Below are 18545 nucleotides of genomic sequence, written 5' to 3' on the forward strand. Positions count from 1 at the left end.
AGGACTCATTTTTAAAAACTTAAGCATAATACTTTTATTACATCTAAAAAAATTAACCATAATTCCTTAAAATCATCAAATAACCAGTGTTCCCCAATTGTCTTAACTATTTTAAGTGTGTATGCTTGATTCAGAATCCAAATAAGTCCACACACATAGCAATGGTTGATATGTCTCTTACATCTCTTTTGATCTACAGGCGTCTCCCTCCTTTCTTCTCGTTTTTATTCTTCCCCTTTACAATTTTTTTGCTGACAATACCAGTTGGTTGGTCCTTTCAAGTTTTCCAGTCTGGATTTTCCTGGCTACCTCCCCATAGAGTTCGGCTCCTCTGGTTCTTGTATTTTCTTTAAATTGGCATTCATATTTCAATCCAGAAGAGTTTGGTCAGATTTTAAGATTGGCTTTTTGGTGGGAGAGGAAAGGACAAGATGACTTCATAGGTGGTGTTGTGTATTTCTCACAGGAGGCTCCTAATATCTAGTTATCTCTCTTTTCGTGATGTGAACAGTCGTGGATGGCTATTGCCTAGATCCTTTCGTTTATTAATGGTTGCAAAATGAAGGTATTCTAATTCTATCATTCTTTATTAGCCAGAAAACTTCCATAGAGAGAAGCTTCCATGCTTCAACCATTCAGTTACCTTAAGGCACAGATCACATAGAGAAATCACAATCAGCACTTTATTATTTTCCTGTATTTCTAATTTTCAAAGTGATGAGCTGGATCTCTAGCATTCTCCACAGATGACCAGTAAGTTTTATTTGTTTTGCTTTTTATTATCATTATGAACTCATGGATTTAAACATACTTGTGTTGCTATTTTACCCTTACTGATGTTCTAATTGTCAAGTGACAAACTTCTTAAAGAAGGATCTAAGAATGATGCCATTCAACGTAACAGATCTACTTACTAGTTATGACTGAGTGACTCTTCAAAATGTTTGAACACTTGAGAGGGATATATGAGCTGTTTTCTGTTTAAATGATTTCAACTGAGTGGTTGAAAAAAGGTAGTTTCTCTATATAGAAATGTTCTGGCCAATAAAGAATGATAGAATACCTTCATTTTACAACTACTAATAAATGAATGGATCCAGGCAATAGCCATCCATGACTTTTTGTGATTTTCACATCACAAAAAGAGATAACTAGGCTGGATATGATGGCTCACACCTGTAATCCCACCACTTTGGGAGGCCAAGGAGGGAGGATCACTTGAGGCCAGGAGTTTGAGGCCAACCTGAGCAACACAGCAAGACCCAGTCTCCACAAAAATTTTTTTAAAAAATTAGCCAGGTGTGGTGGCACACATCTGCAGCCTCACCTGCTTGGGAGGCCAAGGCAGGAGGATCACTTGAGCCCAGGAGTTTGGGGTTACAGTAAGCTATGATTACGCCACTGCACTCCAGTCTGAGTAATTTCATCTCTGTAAAAAAAATATTTTTTTAAAAAAAGGCCAGGCACGTTGATTCACGCCTGTAATTCCAGCACTTTGAGAGGCCGAGGCAGAAAGATCACTTGAGGTCAGGAGTTCGAGAGCAGCCTGGCCAACATGGCGAAACCCTGTCTCTACTAAAAATACAAAAAATTAGCCAGGCGTGGTAGCTCACGTCTGCGGCCCCAGCCTCTCAGGAGGCTAAGGCAAGAGGATCACTTAAGCCCAGGAGGCAGAGATTGCAATAAGCCATGATCGTGCCACTGCCCTCCAGCCTGGGCAACAGAGCAAAACCCTGTCTCAAAAAAATAAAAATAAAAATTTAACAAAAGACAGAGAGAGAGAACTAGATATTAGGAGTCTCCTGTGAGAAATACACAACACCACTTATGAAGTCATCTTATCCTCTCCTCCCTCACCAAAAAGCCAAACTTGAATCTGTACAAAGAAAGTATATTTACTAAATAGTTCTACAGAAAGATTTTTCTAATAGAAAACAAAGTAAAACTGTAAAGGCATGCTTAGCTTCTAGAGAAGCTAAAAATCTAGTTAAGAGACTACACTAAATTGATACACTTAAAATTATAGAGAACAGCATTTAGTACTCAGCATTCAGCCAGAGGAAAAGTCATGAGAGATACAGCGCTTTAAGGAGAAACAGGATGTAGGAAGGCCAATATGTAAATAATGTATTATGGGAAGGAAGATACAACACAAAGCTGACTGCAAATAAGTGTGGCATATTCATGGAATAGTGAGCAGACTTCTCATAGAGCAAAACAGGATGAAACATTTTTTAATCACTCTTTGGATTCTAATCTTGGCTTTGTCACAAACTATTGTACGACCTTAACCTCCCTAAGTTTCAGTTTTCTCATTTATATAACTAGCAAGGAAAGACAATGACCTTTAATAGCTATTCAGTTCTAAAATTCAAATTCTAAGCACCTAGCATCTCCTACAAATTTCCTTTTTAAAGGCTTTATTTCAAAAGTTCAGTATACCAGAAGATATTCATTCCAAAGGAGTAACTAAAAACATTATTACCTTTAACAAGTAAATCTTACCTTCATTCACTGTTTGTCCCATGGTATCCCTATTTGGTGTTGTTTCCTACAAGGAGAAAAACCAATTAGTGCCTTCTTTTAGCCTATTACATTTCTGAAGGGTAAATAGCATAAGAAGTCAGTTATAAGGCCAGATCAATTTAATCTGTTTCCCTTGAACAAAAATGATAAGATTTGTATATGCCTAGCTGCCTGGGAAGGAGGAAGAAGGAATTGAGGAGTGACTGCTAAGGGGCATGAGTATGGGTATGAAGTTTCCTTTGTGGGATAATGAAAGTGTCCTAGAATTAGACAGTGGTGATGGTTGTACACCTTGTTGTGAAAATACTAAAAATCATTGAATTGTATACCTTAAAAGGGTGAGTTTTATGGTATGCAAATTTTGACTCAATTTTTAAAATTAATTGAGTAAAAAAGAACAGTTGGTAGGTTAGCAAAGTTAGGATTCAAACTGAGGCCTATTCCAGGAAGCCCACTTCTGCTACATCATGTTGCCAAGAGGTACAAGAATTATGACTGTGTTGGGAAAACCTGTAAGAACTGCAAGAGTCAAGTCTAACAAGAATTATGTTAGAAGCCTTGTGTATTTTGAGCCGTAATTCATTAATTCAAACTTTTCCTGCATGTCCTCAATATGCCAGACATTCTGCAGCAAAGATAAATAACAGGCTGTCCTTGGCCTCCAAGACCCCAGTCTAGTCAGAAATAAGCATATGAACAAAACACAATATAAGTGCTATAAAAAAATATGTACATGGATAAACCTAACATGGCAAAAGGCTATCTATCCCGCCACTACTCCATGTGCCTGTAATAAGAACATGATGATGTGTATAACTGAAGGTAATCTGGCACTTAAAGTAAACCTATGAAGAATACATTCATAGGCTGGGTGCAGTGGCTCATGCCTGTAATCCTAGCACTTTGGGAGGCCAAGGCGGGTGGATTTCTTGAGCCCAGCAGTTCAAGATCAGCCTGGGCAACATGGTAAAACCCCATCTCCACAAAAAGTAAAAAAAATTAGCTGAGCATGGTGGCACACGCCTGTAGTCCCAGCTACTTGGGAGGCTGAGGTGGGAGGATCACCTGAGCCCAGGGAGGTCAAGGTTGCAGTGAGGCAAGATTGCACCACTGCACTGCAGCCCGGGCAACAGTGAGACCCTGTCTTAAAAAAAAAAAAAAAGGTGGTGGCACACGCCGGAATTCCCAGCTGCTCGGGAGGCTGAGGTACGAGAATCACTTGAGCCTGGGAGGTGGAAGTTGCACTGAGCTGAGATTGCACCACTGCACTCCAGCCTGGGAGACAGAGCAAGACTCTGTCTCCAAAAAAAAAAAATTCATAAAGCCAGCTACAGAGCCTTCTGCACCTCTGATTCAACAGACTTACACCCAAGCATCACCTTCCCAAAACCTGCTTCTTCTCCATCTTTCTCTTACACTACTACTTTTTCAGGTACATGGCCTTAAAGTCCCAGGTGTGTTTGTTCCTCTTCTTCAATTCACACATTCAATCAGTGGCCAGCATGCACCGGCTCATTTCCCTTTCCCCTGCCATTCACTGGTTTACACTTTCATTGGCTCCTGTCTTACGTAGTACCATAGTCGCCCAACTCATCTCACCACAGTGTCTTTCCCTACTATAACCTATCCAACACATAATGTCAGATATGGTCTGAGCTGTTTTCTGCCCAAATCACCCTTCTGCTTCACCAATTTCACTATTTATTTGAGGGAAAAAAACTCTTTGTGGGGCATATTTTTAAGGTCCTGCCCCACACAATTTCAAAGCCATCTGACACCTACCATCCACAGTAAGCCCAAAAGGACTTTGTTTCAATGACTCACTATGTTGCTCTATCTACATGGGATACCCTTTCCTCCTCTTCTGCTTCTTGAAATACTATCTTTATGCTTTAAGACCTTTATGCTTCAAGGAAACCTCCTTCTTGAAGCCTTTCTTGTTCCTTTTACCATTACCAACATCCGTATCCAGGTGCGATCTACTCAAAATATTTGCAGAATTCTTGTTATGTGCTCAGTGCTGTGTGGATAAAAGACAATCTACTACAAAAGTGCTGGAAATCTAGTAGGACAGACATATTAACAAATTATTGAACAAAACAATAAAATACAGGTTTTAAGAGTGGTAAATGTGGTACTATGTAAGAAGGTAGAAGGCACAATTAACTGGGAATATGAAAGGTGGCTTCTCAAAGGAAGTGGCATTTGAATTGTTTCTTTAGAGATGATAATTTCAATGAGCAGAGAAAGAAGAAGAGAGGAATTGCAAGCTGAAGACACAAAATGAGTAGAGACTAAAGAGACCCTGTCTCCTCCACTGGATTACAAAATGCTGGAGATGCTCAGGTTCCCACTGGGCCCTCATCTCCCTCTACAATCTCTCACAGGGGCCATGGCTTCAGGAGCTACTCATACACAGACAACTCACAAAGCATTACCTCCCCCTCCCAGATCATATCTCTGAAAGTTAGACTGGAATAATCAAGTGGATTGACTGATTAATACTTCTGCTAGGATGTTATCAATTAAAGACTATAGCCCAGTGGCTAAAGAAACAGACAAGAAAGTAAAATATATACAGGATGTTGAATCCACACAGATGATAAAGCACTGTAATCCAGGTAGTAAGTGAAGGTACTTACCGACTCTCATCAAAGAGCAAAAACCTGTGAATTACATTAAAATGAGTCTTATTAGGCTGGGCACAGTGGCTCATGCCTGTAATCCCAGCACTTTGGGAAGCCGAGGTGGGTGGATCACTTGAGTCCAGGGGTTCGAGACCAGCCTGGGCAACATGGCAAAACCCTATCTCTACAAAAAATTTAAAAATTAGCCAGCTGTGGTGGCACATGCCTGTAGTCTCAGCTATTCAGGAGGCTGAGGTGGGAAAATCACCTGAGCCCGGGAAATACAGGCTGCAGTAAGCTGTGATTGTGCCACTGTACTCCACCCCGGGAGTCAGAGTGAGACGCTGCCTCAAAAAAATAAATAAATAAAGAGTCTTATTACTATACAAATGAATTCAGTCCAATAAACTGAGGGATGGGTCACACACAGAAGATATAACCAGGTTCCCATGTTCTCTCAAATTTCTAACCCATAGCTGAATGCTTAACCCAGCTGGTAGCAATTGCTTCCATTGGCTGAATAAGTTATTTTTGTAATCCTGGAAGGAGTGAAAATATGTATAGAGATGATCGAAAATACATACTTGAAGAAAACCTAAATAAATCACCATATTCACAAGCTGGAAGACTCAATATTCTTAAGATATCAATTCTCCCCAAATTAATCTGCAAAACCAACAAACTGATCATAAACATCCTCACAGGGTCTTCAGAGAAAGTAATATGCTGATTCTAAAATTTGTATTTTTGAAAATGTAGAAGATTAGAATAGCTAAAACAATCTTCAAAAAGAACAAAGATGGAGAATTTACATCATCTTATTTCAAGACATAGTATAAAGCCACAGTATTCAAAACTGTGTGACATTGGCATAGGATATACAAATTAGATCAGTGGAAACAGGCTAGGCAGTCCAGAAATAGACCCACAAATATTTGGTCAATTGATTTTCAACTCAGGGAACAAGGTAATCCAATGGGAAAAAGAAAAGTATTTTTAAAAGAATGATCCCGTTGGCCGGGCATGGTGGCCCATGCCTGTAATCCCAGCACGTTGGGAGGCCAAGGCAGATCATGAGGTCAAGAGATCAAGACCATCCTGGCCAACATGGTGAAACCCCGTCTCTACTAAAAATATAAAAATTAGCTGGGCGTGGTGGCATGCACCTGTAGTCCCAGCTACTTGGGAGGCTGAGGCAGGAGAAGCGCTTGAACCCGGGATGCGGAGGTTGCAATGAGCCGAGATAGTGCCACTGCACCCCAGCCTGGCAACAGAGCGAGACTCGGTCTCAAAAAAAAAAAAAAAAAAATGGCCAGGCACAGTAGCTCATGCCTGTAATCCCAGCACTTTGGGAGGCCGAGGTGGGGCGATCACGAGGTCAGGAGTTCAAGACCATCCTAGCTAAAACGGTGAAACCCCATCTCTACTAAAAAATACAAAAAATCAGCCGGACGTGGTGGCAGGCGCCTGTAGTCCCAGCTACTCTGGAGGCTGAGGCAGGAGAATGATGTGAACCCGGGAGATGGAGCTTTCAGTGAGCCAAGATCACGCCACTGCACTCCAGCCTGGGCGACAGAGCGAGACGTCTCGGAAAAAAATAATAAATAAATAAAATAAAATAAAATAAGAAAAGAATGGTCCTGTTACTTAAAAGCAGACTTAGATTTGTTGTAAATGTATATCGCAAATTCTAGGGCAACCGCTAAAAAAAAGTGGGAAAAAAAAGAATAATATGCTTACAAAGGAGAGAAAACTGAATCATATTAAATGTTCAATTAAAACCACAAAGGGCAGAAAATGTAGAAAACAAAAATAAGAACAAAAAACAAGGGCAAACAGAAAACAGTAATAAATACAGTAGTTATTAATCCAACTATATCAAGAATCACTTTAGGCTGGGTGCCTGTAATCCCAGCACTTTGGGAGGCCAAGGCGGGTGGATCACCTGAGGTCAGGAGTCCGAGACCAGCCTGGCCAACATGGTGAAACCCCAGCTGTACTAAAAATACAAAACTTAGCCAGATGTGGTGACGTGCGCCTGTAGTCACAGCTACTTGGTAGGCTGAGACAGAAGAATCACTAGAACATGGGAGGTGGAGGTTGCAGTGAGCCAAGAATGCGCTACTCACTGCACTCCGGCCTGGGCAACAGAGCGAGACTCTGTCTCAAAAAAAAAAAAAAACCAATTGTATGTTGGCTACAAAAAAAAAAAAAAAAAACTCTTTAAATATAAAGACACATATAAACTACAAGTAAAGGGATGGAGAAAGTCCATGCTAATACTAATCAAAAAAAAAGCAGGAATAGCTATACTAATTTCAGACAGAGCAGACTTGAGAGCAAGGAAAGTTATCAGGGATAAAGCCGGGCATTACATAATGATAAAGGGGTCAATACTCAAAAAAGATATGACAATCCTTAACGTGTACATGCCTAACAAGAGAGCATCAAAATATGTGAGGCAGAAACCGATAGAACTAAAAAAGAAATAGATAAATCCATTATTATAGTAGGAGACTTCAACAACCCTCTATCAGAAATGGACAGATCTAGCAGGCAGAAAATCGGTGAGAACATAGTTGAACTCAACATCATCAGTTGGATATAATTGACATCTAGAAACTACTTCATCCAACAACAGCAGAATACACATTCTTCTCAAGCTCACATGGAAAATTCACCGAGATAGACCATATTCTGGGCCACAAAACACACCTTAACACACTTAAAAGAATAGAAACCATACAATGTTTCAGTTCTTAGACCACAATGGAATTAAACTAGAAATCAATAACAGAAAGATACCTGAAAAACTCCCAAATATTTGGAGATTAATCAACACACTTTGAAATAATGCATGGATCAAAGAAGAAAGCTCAAGATAATTTTTTTAATTCAACTAAATGAAAATGAAAATACAGCTTATCAAAATTTGTGCATTGCAATGAAAGCAGTACTTAGAAGGAAATTTACAACATTGAATGCATATATTAGAAAAGATGAAAGGGCCAGGCACGGTGGCTCACGCCTGTAATCCCAGCACTTTGGGAGGCCGAGGCGCCAGTAGGATCATTTGAGGCCAGGAACTCGACACCAGCCTGGCCAACATGGTGAAACCCCATCTCTACTAAAAATACAAAAATTAGCTGGGCATGGTGGCACCTGCCTGTAGTCCCAGGTACTCGGGAGGCTGACGCAGGAGAATTGCTCGAACCTGGGAGGCACAGGCTGAAGTGAGCCAAGATTGCGCCAGTGCACTCCAGCCTGGGCAACAAAGGGAGACTCTCTCAAAAAAAAAAAAAAAAAAGAAAAAAAGAAAAAAAAACAATCCAGGCACAAACTGTATGATTTCACTTACATGTGCAATCTAAAATAGTTGAACTCACACAAGCACACAGTAGAATGATGATTACCAGAGGCTGGGGAGGAAGGGGCAAGGAATGGGGAGTTGGTCAAAGTGTAAAAAGTTTAGGTTAGACAGGAGGGGCTGGGTGTGGTGGCTCACATCTATAATTCCAGCACTCGGGAAGGCCAAGGCAGGAGGATCGCTTGAGCCCAGGGGTTGGAGACCAGCCTGGGCAACATGGCAAAACCCCGTCTCTACAAAAAAAATACAAAAATTAGCCGGGTGTGGTGGCACATGCCTGTAGTCCCAGCTACTCAGGAGGCTGAGGTAGGAGAATCACCTGAGCCTGGGAAGTCGAGGCTGCAGTGAGTCATGATCATGCCACTGCATTCCAGCCCAGGTGACAGTGTGTGGTGACCCTGTCTCATTGAAAATAAAAAAGAAAAGAAAATGAGGCAGTGTAGGAACACCCAACATAGTATCTCAAACAAGTAGAAGCTCAAAGACTGTTCCTTATCCCACCCCATCTGTCCTAATGAAAACTTCCTGAAATTAGTGAGTTTTAGCATTAATATTTAACATTAATCATGTTGTAAAATGAAACTATGTTCCAACTTGGATTTCCAAGCATTACTTGGTTACTCTTCCAAAGTACAGACCAAAGAGTTGTTGCTTAACAAAACAGGAACTCTAAATTAAATCACTCTTATATTAAGCAGAAATAAATAAATGTATATATTTATAACAACCAGACATATCACTATCAAAGAAAGCAACTGTCATCTACTAATCAGCATTATCGGAAAAGTTATACATTCTAGCTAAAGCCAAAGGAAACTTGACATCATCTCATGCTGTATGACTTTGAGGTAATTATTCATTAATATATTATTTCCTTTAAGGTAGGTGAGTATTGAAAATAGCTTTTGGGCCGAGCACCATGGTGCATGCCATAATCCCAGCACTTTAGGAGGTCAAAGTAGGAGGATCACTTGAGGTCAGAAATTTGGCACCAGCCTGGACAACACAGCAAGACACCATCACTATAGAAAAATAAAATAAAATAATTAGCCGGGCGTGGTGGAGCACACCTATAGTCCCAGCTACCTGGGAGGCTGAGGAGGGAGGATCACTTGAGCCCATGAGTTCAAGGCTGCAGTGAGTTATGATCACACCACCACTTCACTCCAGCCTAGGCAACAGAGTGAGACCCCAGCCCTAAAAATAAAAATTAAATTAAAAAGAAGAGAAGGTGGCTTTTGGCCCTTTATGAGCCAAAACATCCTTGTGGACTCCTAGAAACCAGAATTTTCTTTTTCTTTTTACACATTCATCATCATCGAAAATAAATAAATGAGAACACAGATAAGCAAAAAGAAGGGGGAAAGAATCACCTATAACTCCACCACCAAACAATACCTGTTGTTAACCATCTGGTGTATACCCTTCAAATTTTAAAAAATCATATATGTAAACCCATATACAACATATATTTGAACCACTTTTAAATATATACCACCAAATTCCATATATCAATAATCTTCAAATGAAATTCTCTCTATATAATAAATTCATAAAGCCAACATTTCTTAGCGAAAATGAAATGTACAATGAATAATAAATGTCAGTTCATACCAAAGGCTGGACATGGTGGCTCACACCTGTAATCCCAGCACTCTGAGAGGCAACGTGGGAGGATCGCTTGAGCTCAGGCATTCCAGACCAGCCTGGGCAGCACGGTGAAACCCATCTCTACAAAAAAACACAAAACTTAGCAGGCCATGGTGGCACACACCTGCAGTCCCAGCTACTCAGGAAGTTGGGAGGATCGCTTGAGCCTGGGAGGCAGAGGTTGCAGTAAGCTGAGATCACACCACTGCACTCCAGCTTGCGCAACAGAGTGAGACCCTGTCTCAAAAATCAATACATAAAAATAAAATGTAAAAAGGTCATTCCTTAAGGAAAATCTCCACTATTCTTAAGATTGACGCTCAGGACAGAAGTTACTGCTTATTTTGCAATCTAACATGTGATAAACAAGGCCGGGCGCGGTGGCTCATACCTGTAATCCCAGCACTTTGGGAGGCCAAGGCGGGCAGATCACTTGGGGTCAGGAGTTCAAGACCAGTCTGGCCAACATGGTGAAACCCCATCTCTACTAAAAATACAAAAATTAGCCAGACGTGATGGCAGGCGCCTGTAATCCCAGCTACTCAGGAGGCTGAGGCAAAAGAATTGCTTGAACCCAGGAGACAGAGGCTGCAGTGAGCCAAGATCACTCCACTGCACTCCAGCCTGGGTGACAGAGCAAGACTCCGTCTCAAAAATAAATAAATAAATAAATAAATAAATAAATAAATAGTGATAAACAATAAGGCAGATGAAAATCTATTTACTAGACTTAGTATAATTTTTAAGTTCATAACTATATTTATCAAATGCTGCTTTTTGATAATGTTTGATCACCAAAACTTTTCATCATTTCCTATATAATTTTTGTAACTTATACTTTGTTGTTTTTAAAAAAGGATTAGCAGTCCCAATATAAAAATACACTTAGGGTAAAGTTTTATTTGTTTGTTCAAATTAATAAGAGTAAGTACCTAGGCCTTGGGGCTGCCAGCAGGAGTGCCATGGTGAGAGGCACTGGCAGGGAATGCGGAAGGGAGCACTGGTCCACAGCCCCAGGCCAAGAGCCTTGGTTTGCCCACTAGGATTGTTTTAAGAAAATGGCAGAAAATGGCAGACAAACCAGACATAGGGGAAATCGCCAGCTTCAATAAGGCCAAGCTGAAGAAAACGGAGATGCAGGAGAACACCCTGCTGACCAAAGAGGCAATTGAGCAGGAGAAGCGGAGTGAAATTTCCTAAGAGCCTGGAGGATTCCCTACCCCTGTCATCTTCAAGACCCCAGTAGTGATGTGGAGGAAGAATGACCACAAGATGGACACAAGCCACAAGCTGTGCCGTGAACCTGGGCACTCCGTGCTGATGCCACCAGCCTGAGGGTCCCTATGGGTCCAATCAGACTGCCAAATTCTCTGGTTTGCCCCGGGATATTACAGAAAATTATTTGCATGAATAATGAAAACACAGCTCATGGCAAAAAATAAAATAAAATAAACATGTACTAGTTAGTTGGGAAAAATTTAGTAATTCCCTCTGGGCTTCCTAGTAGATAAAAGCAAAAAGGAAAACACTTGGGTTATATGCACACAAATTCAGAAAAAAAAAAAAGACAAACATTTCCCTAGGACCAAATACTAGGAAGAATCTGCGAAGATTCTGATGTAAAAGAATATTGACTAATTTAATAGAAACTATCTGACTATAACTTGAGAAAAAATAAAACGTTCTATTGTCCCTCTTAAAATGCATTACACTGTAACTCACCTGTCTTTCAGTCACAAGGATGGAGGTTATAGATGTAAAAGGAAGAGAAGATTACTATAATCTATTGGTAAATGCTGGATAGCATCAACGGATTCTTAGTTGAATCCTCAGAGTGTCTCAAATAGAAAAATATGGTGACAATAGACACAGACAGCACAGCTCTTTCTGGGAAAAATTAGAAGCCTGAAGTTCTTTTAGAAACATATTTCCACAGTGGTAGTCTGCAAGGAAAACTGCAAAAAAGCTTATCTTTGCTTTCAATATACTCTGAACCTGCTTCAGCATTATAAGAAAGGCTCAAAAAAGACCCTCAAGTAACTTGCCTTGATACATGGGAGAAAAATTTTTGGTTTTAAAAAAAGTTAAAAGTTTCAGGCTTTTTGTTTTTGGCAACATAAAGAGTAGAAGTTGCTTCACTTAATGCATATTAGGAGCAATTCCACTATGTGAAAAAACATTCAAATATAAATAAGCCTTAAAAAAAAAAAAAAAGTTAGGCAACCTAAATGTCCAACAATGATAGACTGGATTAAGAAAATGTGGCTCACATACACCATGGAATACTATGCAGCCATAAAAAATGATGAGTTCATGTCCTTTGTAGGGACACGGATGAAACTGGAAACCATCATTCTCAGCAAACTATCACAAAGACAAAAAACCAAACACCGCATGTTCTCACTCATAGGTGGGAATTGAACAATGAGAACACTTGGACACAGGAAGGGGAACATCACACTGTGGGGACTGTTGTGGGGTGGGGGGAGGGGGGAGGGATAGCATTAGGAGATATACCTAATGCTAAATGACGAGTTAATGGGTGCAGCACACCAGCATGGCACATGTATACATATGTAACTAACCTGTACATTGTGCACATGTACCCTAAAACTTAAAGTATAATAATAATAAAATTAAAAAAAAAACGGTTAGGTTAATAGTATTTCATAGTGTCTGACATTGAAATTTCACTTACCAAAAGACTACAGTTGGACCGGGCGCAGTGGCTCACGCCTGTAATCCCAGCACTTTGGGAGACCAAGGCAGGCAGATCACTTGAGGTCAGGAGTTCAAGGCCAGCCTGGCCAACATGGTGAAACCCCATCTCTACCAAAAATACAAAACTTAGCCAGGCATGGTGGTAAGCGCCTGTAAGCCCAGCTACTCAGGAGGCTGAGGCAGGAGAATTGCTTGAACCCAGGAGGTGGAGGTTGTAGTGAGCCGAGATCATGCCACTGCACTCCAGCCTGGGCAACAGAGCAAGACTCCATCTCAAAAAAAAAAAAAAGACTACAGTTATACTAAATCTAGCAGTTGTATCTAGAAGCTCTGAACAAGTATGGACAATCTGCAATCTTTTACACAACCATTTGTTTTGCAGATTGTATCTTGTTACAGAATTAAGAGCTGATAAAAGATCAACAAATGCTTTGAAAAGTCTTGTTTTAAACCACTTTCTCAACACGATTAAACAATGTAAACAGTGATTAATAGTGGAATTATTAAGCCTAAAACTCCCATTACTCTTATCTGATTCTGGAGAAAATTCTACAATCTGTTGAGAAAAACAGTTTTAAAGTACTATTTAGCAAACTAATGGGTCTATAAATTCTAAGATTATAGGGCCTTTACATTATTTGTTTATTTTCTGGGGTTTTTTGTTTGGAGAGTTCTTTTCTTTTTCTTTTCTTTTCCCTTTTTTATTTTTTATTTTTTTCTTTGGTGTGCCCTACCTCCCTTTTTTTTTTTATTTTGTTTTTAAGATAAGGTAAGCCACACCTTGAGTCTCTAATTAAAGATCACTACCAGAAGAGTAGTGATCTTCAGTAAGGGTAAACATTTTGACAAGGACAGGAACTAAACAAATCTGACAGCAAGAAATCTCCCAGGTTCCAGGTTCAGTTCAATTTCACTAGAGAAAAAAAAAAAAGAGAGAGAGAGAGAGAGATTTCCCAAGGCCTGTTTCAACTTTAGGCCATTGGTCAGATGTTATAAAATGAATGCAACTGTAGAATTTCAACCTGAGAGAACGTAAAAATCAATAAAATACGGCCAGGTGCAGTGGTTCACGCCTGTAATCCGGCATTTTGGGAGGCCAACGCGGGTGGATCACGAGGTCAGGAGATCGAGACCATCCTGGCCAACATGGCAAAACCCCGTCTCTACTAAAAAATATAAAAATTAGCCAGGTGTGGTGGCGGGCGCCTGTAATCCCAGCTATTCGGGAGGTTGAGGCAGGGAGAACTGCTTGAACCCGGGAGGCGGAGGTTGCAGTGAGCAGAGATCGCGCCACTGCACTCCAGCCTGGGCGACAGAACGAGACTCTGTCTCAAAAAAAAAAAAAAGAAAAAGAAAAGGAAAAAAAAACCTAGGCTGGATTACAATCACACCTGTAATCCCAGCACTATGGGAGGCTGAGGCGACAGGATTGCTTGAGCTCGGGAGTTCGAGACCAGCCTGAACAACACAATGAAACCCTGCCTCTATTAAAAAAAAGAGAAAGAAAGAAAGAAAAGAAAAAAAAAAGAAAAGAAAAATGAAATAAAATAAAAATATGAAACCAAACTCTCATTCCCTATGACTCGTGGGAAACTTAAAAAATAAAAATTTTTTTAAAAGACCAGGTGCAGTGGCTCATGCCCGTAATGCCAGCACTTTGGGAGGCCAAGGCAGGAGGATCGCTTGAGCCCAGAAGTTCAAGACCAGCCTGGGCAACATAGTGAGACCCTGTCTCTAAAAAAATAATAATAATAAAATAATAAATACATAAATAACCAAATTCTTGCCATCCAAAATGAGCTCCTCTTCCTCTGCATTTTATTTTAAAAGCATTACAAACCCTCAATCTTTCTGAATTAGAAGTCATCTTTGACTCCCCTCCTCTTCTGTCTTATCAGTTACCAAGTTATTTTGATTCCTCAAGATCAGGAAGCTGGTAGTGAAAGAAAAATGATTCAAATCGAGGTTTGTCAAATGCCAAAAGACAAGGCTCCAATACACTGAATGTGCTTTGAAAGGGAGAAATAAGGAGTGATATGGTTTGGTGTCCCTACCCAAATCTCATCTTGAATTGTAGCTCCCATAATTCCCTCATGTTGTGGGAGGGAACCGGTGGGAGATAAATGAATCATGAGGGTGGTTTCTCCCAAGCTGTTCTCATGGTAGTGAATAAGTCTCAGGAGATCTGATGGTTTTATAAAGAGAAATGCCTTTCACCTGGCTCTCATTCTCTCATCTGCTGCCCTGTACGACATGCCTTTCACCATGATTGTGAGGCCTCCCCAGCCAGGTAGAACTATAAGTCCATTAAACCTCTTTTTCTTATAAATTGCCCAGTTTCAGGTATGTCTTTATTGGCAGCGTGAAAACAGACTAATACAAGGAGATATTATAATATACCAGACACCCTAGACAAAATGGATCCATGAGGGCAGGAGAAAACAAAAGTTATGTTTCCAGAGATTCAATGATGATGGTGTTGTCAGTGGTGATACTACTACTCAGATCTGTTACTTACTGAGCTCTTGCTATTAATGAATGCCTGGTACCCTACCCTAAGGCTTTTATATATGTATTTTTTCTTATCTAAAGCTTATTACAAGCCTGCAGAGTAGATACTGTTATTAATGTCCATAATGTTCATTTGAAAGTTAAGGATATTGAGGCTCAAAGACCTGCCCAAGATCACCCAGCTAGATTTGAATCTAGGTTCATGAATGCTTAACCACTGTGCTAAAATTGCCTTTGCTGTGTTTAACTGTGTAAGTGCCTTTTCTCCCCTGCTAGACAATAAGCTCCTGGGGGAAGTATATCCTTCAGAGTAACGAGCACAGTGTCTATCACATACTAGGGTCCCCAAAATGTTTGCTGAATGAGTAAACTCTGCTGTGCTATAGGCTGCTTGTATCTAAACTATATAGAATTAGAATATTGTGGTTTTCAAAAACAATTTTTTTTTTCTGAAACAGGGTCTCTCTGTCACCCAGGCTGGAGTGCAGTGGAGTGATCATAGCTCGCTGCAACCTCAACCTCCCCGGGCTCAGGTGATCCTCCCACCTCAGCCTCCCTAGTAGCTGGGACTACAGGCACACACCACCATACCTGGCTAATTTTTGTATTTTTTGTAGTGACAGAGTTTTTCCATGTTGCCCAGGCTGGTATCAAACTCCTGGGCTCAATGAATCCTCTTGCCTCAGCCTCTCAAAGTGCTGGAATTAGAGGTGTAAGCCACCATGCATGGCCTAAAACAATTTTTTGATAAAATTTTTCTTTTATTCTTTGTTTTGAGACAGGGTCTGACTCTGTTGCCCAGGCTGGAGTTCAGTGGCATAATCAGGGCTCACTGCAGCCTGACCTCCAGGCTTAAGCGATTGTCCTGCCTCAGCACACCCCCCGCACACCCCCTACCCCCAACACACACACACACAAAGTAGCTGGGACTATAGGCATGTGCCAACAAGCTCAGCAACTAATTTTTTTTTTTTTTTAATTTTAGTAGAGACGATGGCTCACTAAGTTGCCCATACTGGTGTCAAACTCCTGAGCTCAAATGATCCTCCTGCCTCGGCCTCCCAAAGTGCCGGGATTACAGGCTCACATAAGCCACGGCGCTCGGCCGAGATTCTTCTTTCGGCTGTCATTGTTGTTCTCTGTTCCTTCCTGCAATATCAAATCAGCTGTCTTAATTTACACACAAGTCTAAGTCAATAGGCCAAGGAGAAAATTCTGTGAGATCTGAGACAATCCCCCACCTCCAATACCTCTCTCTTTCCCAGAAGTTGATTGGCCTTTTTTTTTTTTTTTTACTCTGAATTTTATCTCTTTCTAGGATGTTCATGGTCTCAAAAAGTCAGGCTCCATATAAATGAGTTACCATTATAGAATTCAGTTTATAAATGCCAACTACATAACAGGTATAACTAAAACATGTGCTCTAAACCAATATTCACCAAAAAAAGAAAGAACAAGCCAAGTCCCTATTCACAAAATAATCTATTGAAAAAAATGTTTCATCATATCCCCTTGAGTTTATCAATAGTATAAGAAGTTTCAAGGATAAGAGAGATTCACAAATATGTTTGCTGGTGTTTTAAAGAAAATGTTGGAATAAGTGATGGAAGTTATTATACATATACAATTTACCAGAGATTAATTAAATAGCACATGTAGAAAGGGTTCTTTTCCTTTTAAAATCTATCTTGTTATAAAGACACTACTTTTAGACTTGAACAAACAAAAATGCTGTCCTTTATTGTGAAGGGGAATGTCTGAGTTAACTGCATAAAACAACACCTTTATGTTTTTAACTTGTAAATAGTTTATTATTTTGTTTCAAGAAGTACTTCACATTTATGCCTAAATGCAAAAAAAAATACTGATTTAATTAAAATACACTGTAGTCACGTATTTTTTCTTTGACCAAGAGAAGCTCTCTCTTTCAACTAAGATTTTGTTTCTGGTAATAGTGATTATCCTAATACAGGATAGAAAAAGTGTATATTCCATTGTATAACCATACATAATTTTGTGGAATTGAACATGAGTCGTCACTTTAAGATTCCACAAGTATCTACTCAATTCACTCAAGTAAATAATCAAATGTCACATTTTCTGACATAGTTATAAAAGTAATCAGAAAAACACTAAACTCTAATACTGTAATTACATTTAAAACTAAAATTCTATCTCTGAATTAAGACTAATCAATATTAAGAAAGAACAAGCTGGGTACAGTGGCTCACACCTGTAATCCCAGCACTTTGGGAGGCTGAGGCGGGTGAATCACCTGAGGTCAGGAGTTCGAGACCAGACTGGCCAACATGGTAAAACCCCGTCTCTACCAAAAATACAAAAATTAGCCAGGTATGGTAGCGGGCACCTGTAGTCCCAGCTACCTGGCAGGCTGAGGCAGGAGAATCGCTTGAATCTGGGAGGCGGAGGCTGCAGTGAGCCAAGATTGTGCCATTGCACCCCAGCCTGAGTGACAAGAGCAAAACTCCATTTCAAAAAAAAGAACATTTTTGGGCCGGGTGCAGTGGCTCATGCCTGTAATCCCAGCACTCTGGGAGGACGAGGTGGGCAGATCACTTGAGGTCTGAAGTTCGAGACCAGCCTGGCCAACACGGCAAAACCCCATCTGTGGTGGTACATGCCTATAATCTCACCTACCCGGGTGGCTGAGGCATGAAAATTGCTTGAACCTGGGAGGCGGAGGCTGCAGTGAACCGAGATCATGCCACTGCATTCCAGCCTGGGCGACAGAGCAAGACTCTGTCTCAAAAAAAAAAAAAAAAAAAAAGAACATTTTCATCTCCATATTTCTGAAATCTGTTAAAAAAAAAAAATCAAAGAACATTTTTGGTAGCAACAATTTATCAAATCAAGCCTTCTTGAGGAAATTAAGGTTTCTAAAGGAGCAATTTTAAATTATGCTTTTGTAAAGTCCACCCCAACAAATTAGTAATTAATCTTTTTCTGTGTCAAAACAAACCTAAGAAGGCTTAACTATTTTCAAAAATTTCTAATTTAAGTTACCCAAAAAAAACCTATAAGTTAATCACTTGCAATTTTAACATGATTTATTTGAAAGCTATGTATTTAGTGAAGAAGTATGTTATGTCAGAAAACATATAAACGAAAGGTAAGTCAAGGGT

At 40.1% G+C, this 18545-nt stretch overlaps 2 protein-coding genes across 8 annotated transcripts in view; one reads left to right on the plus strand and one right to left on the minus strand.

Annotated features, from left to right (window-relative positions):
• Nucleotides 1-18545, minus strand: part of SCML2 (Scm polycomb group protein like 2) — a 117341-nt gene that overhangs the window by 91796 nt on the left and 7000 nt on the right. For 4 of the 7 annotated variants that reach the window (XM_063660906.1, XM_054472741.2, XM_063660907.1 and 1 more), the window contains exon 2: nt 2506-2551. In XM_063660906.1, coding sequence (XP_063516976.1) covers nt 2506-2527 — 22 coding nt within the window. In that variant the 5' untranslated portion in view covers nt 2528-2551. Of the gene's footprint in view, nt 1-2505; nt 2552-10134; nt 10252-18545 lie in introns of all 7 variants that reach the window. The other 3 variants (XM_063660909.1, XM_063660905.1, XM_063660908.1) reach the window with 1 other exon arrangement.
• Nucleotides 11166-11370, plus strand: LOC129025144 (thymosin beta-10-like). Its single transcript, XM_054472742.2, has one exon. It carries the CDS (start codon nt 11239-11241, stop codon nt 11368-11370), a length of 132 nt encoding a protein of 43 aa, XP_054328717.1. The 5' UTR covers nt 11166-11238.

The sequence above is a fragment of the Pongo pygmaeus genome, chromosome X, assembly GCF_028885625.2.
Source record: "Pongo pygmaeus isolate AG05252 chromosome X, NHGRI_mPonPyg2-v2.0_pri, whole genome shotgun sequence".
Taxonomy (NCBI): Eukaryota; Metazoa; Chordata; class Mammalia; order Primates; family Hominidae; genus Pongo; species Pongo pygmaeus.

Coding starts and splice junctions, on each gene's coding strand:
- LOC129025144 (XM_054472742.2), top strand. CDS start 11,239: ATGGCAGACAAACCAGACATAGGGGAAATCGCCAGCTTCAATAAGGCC.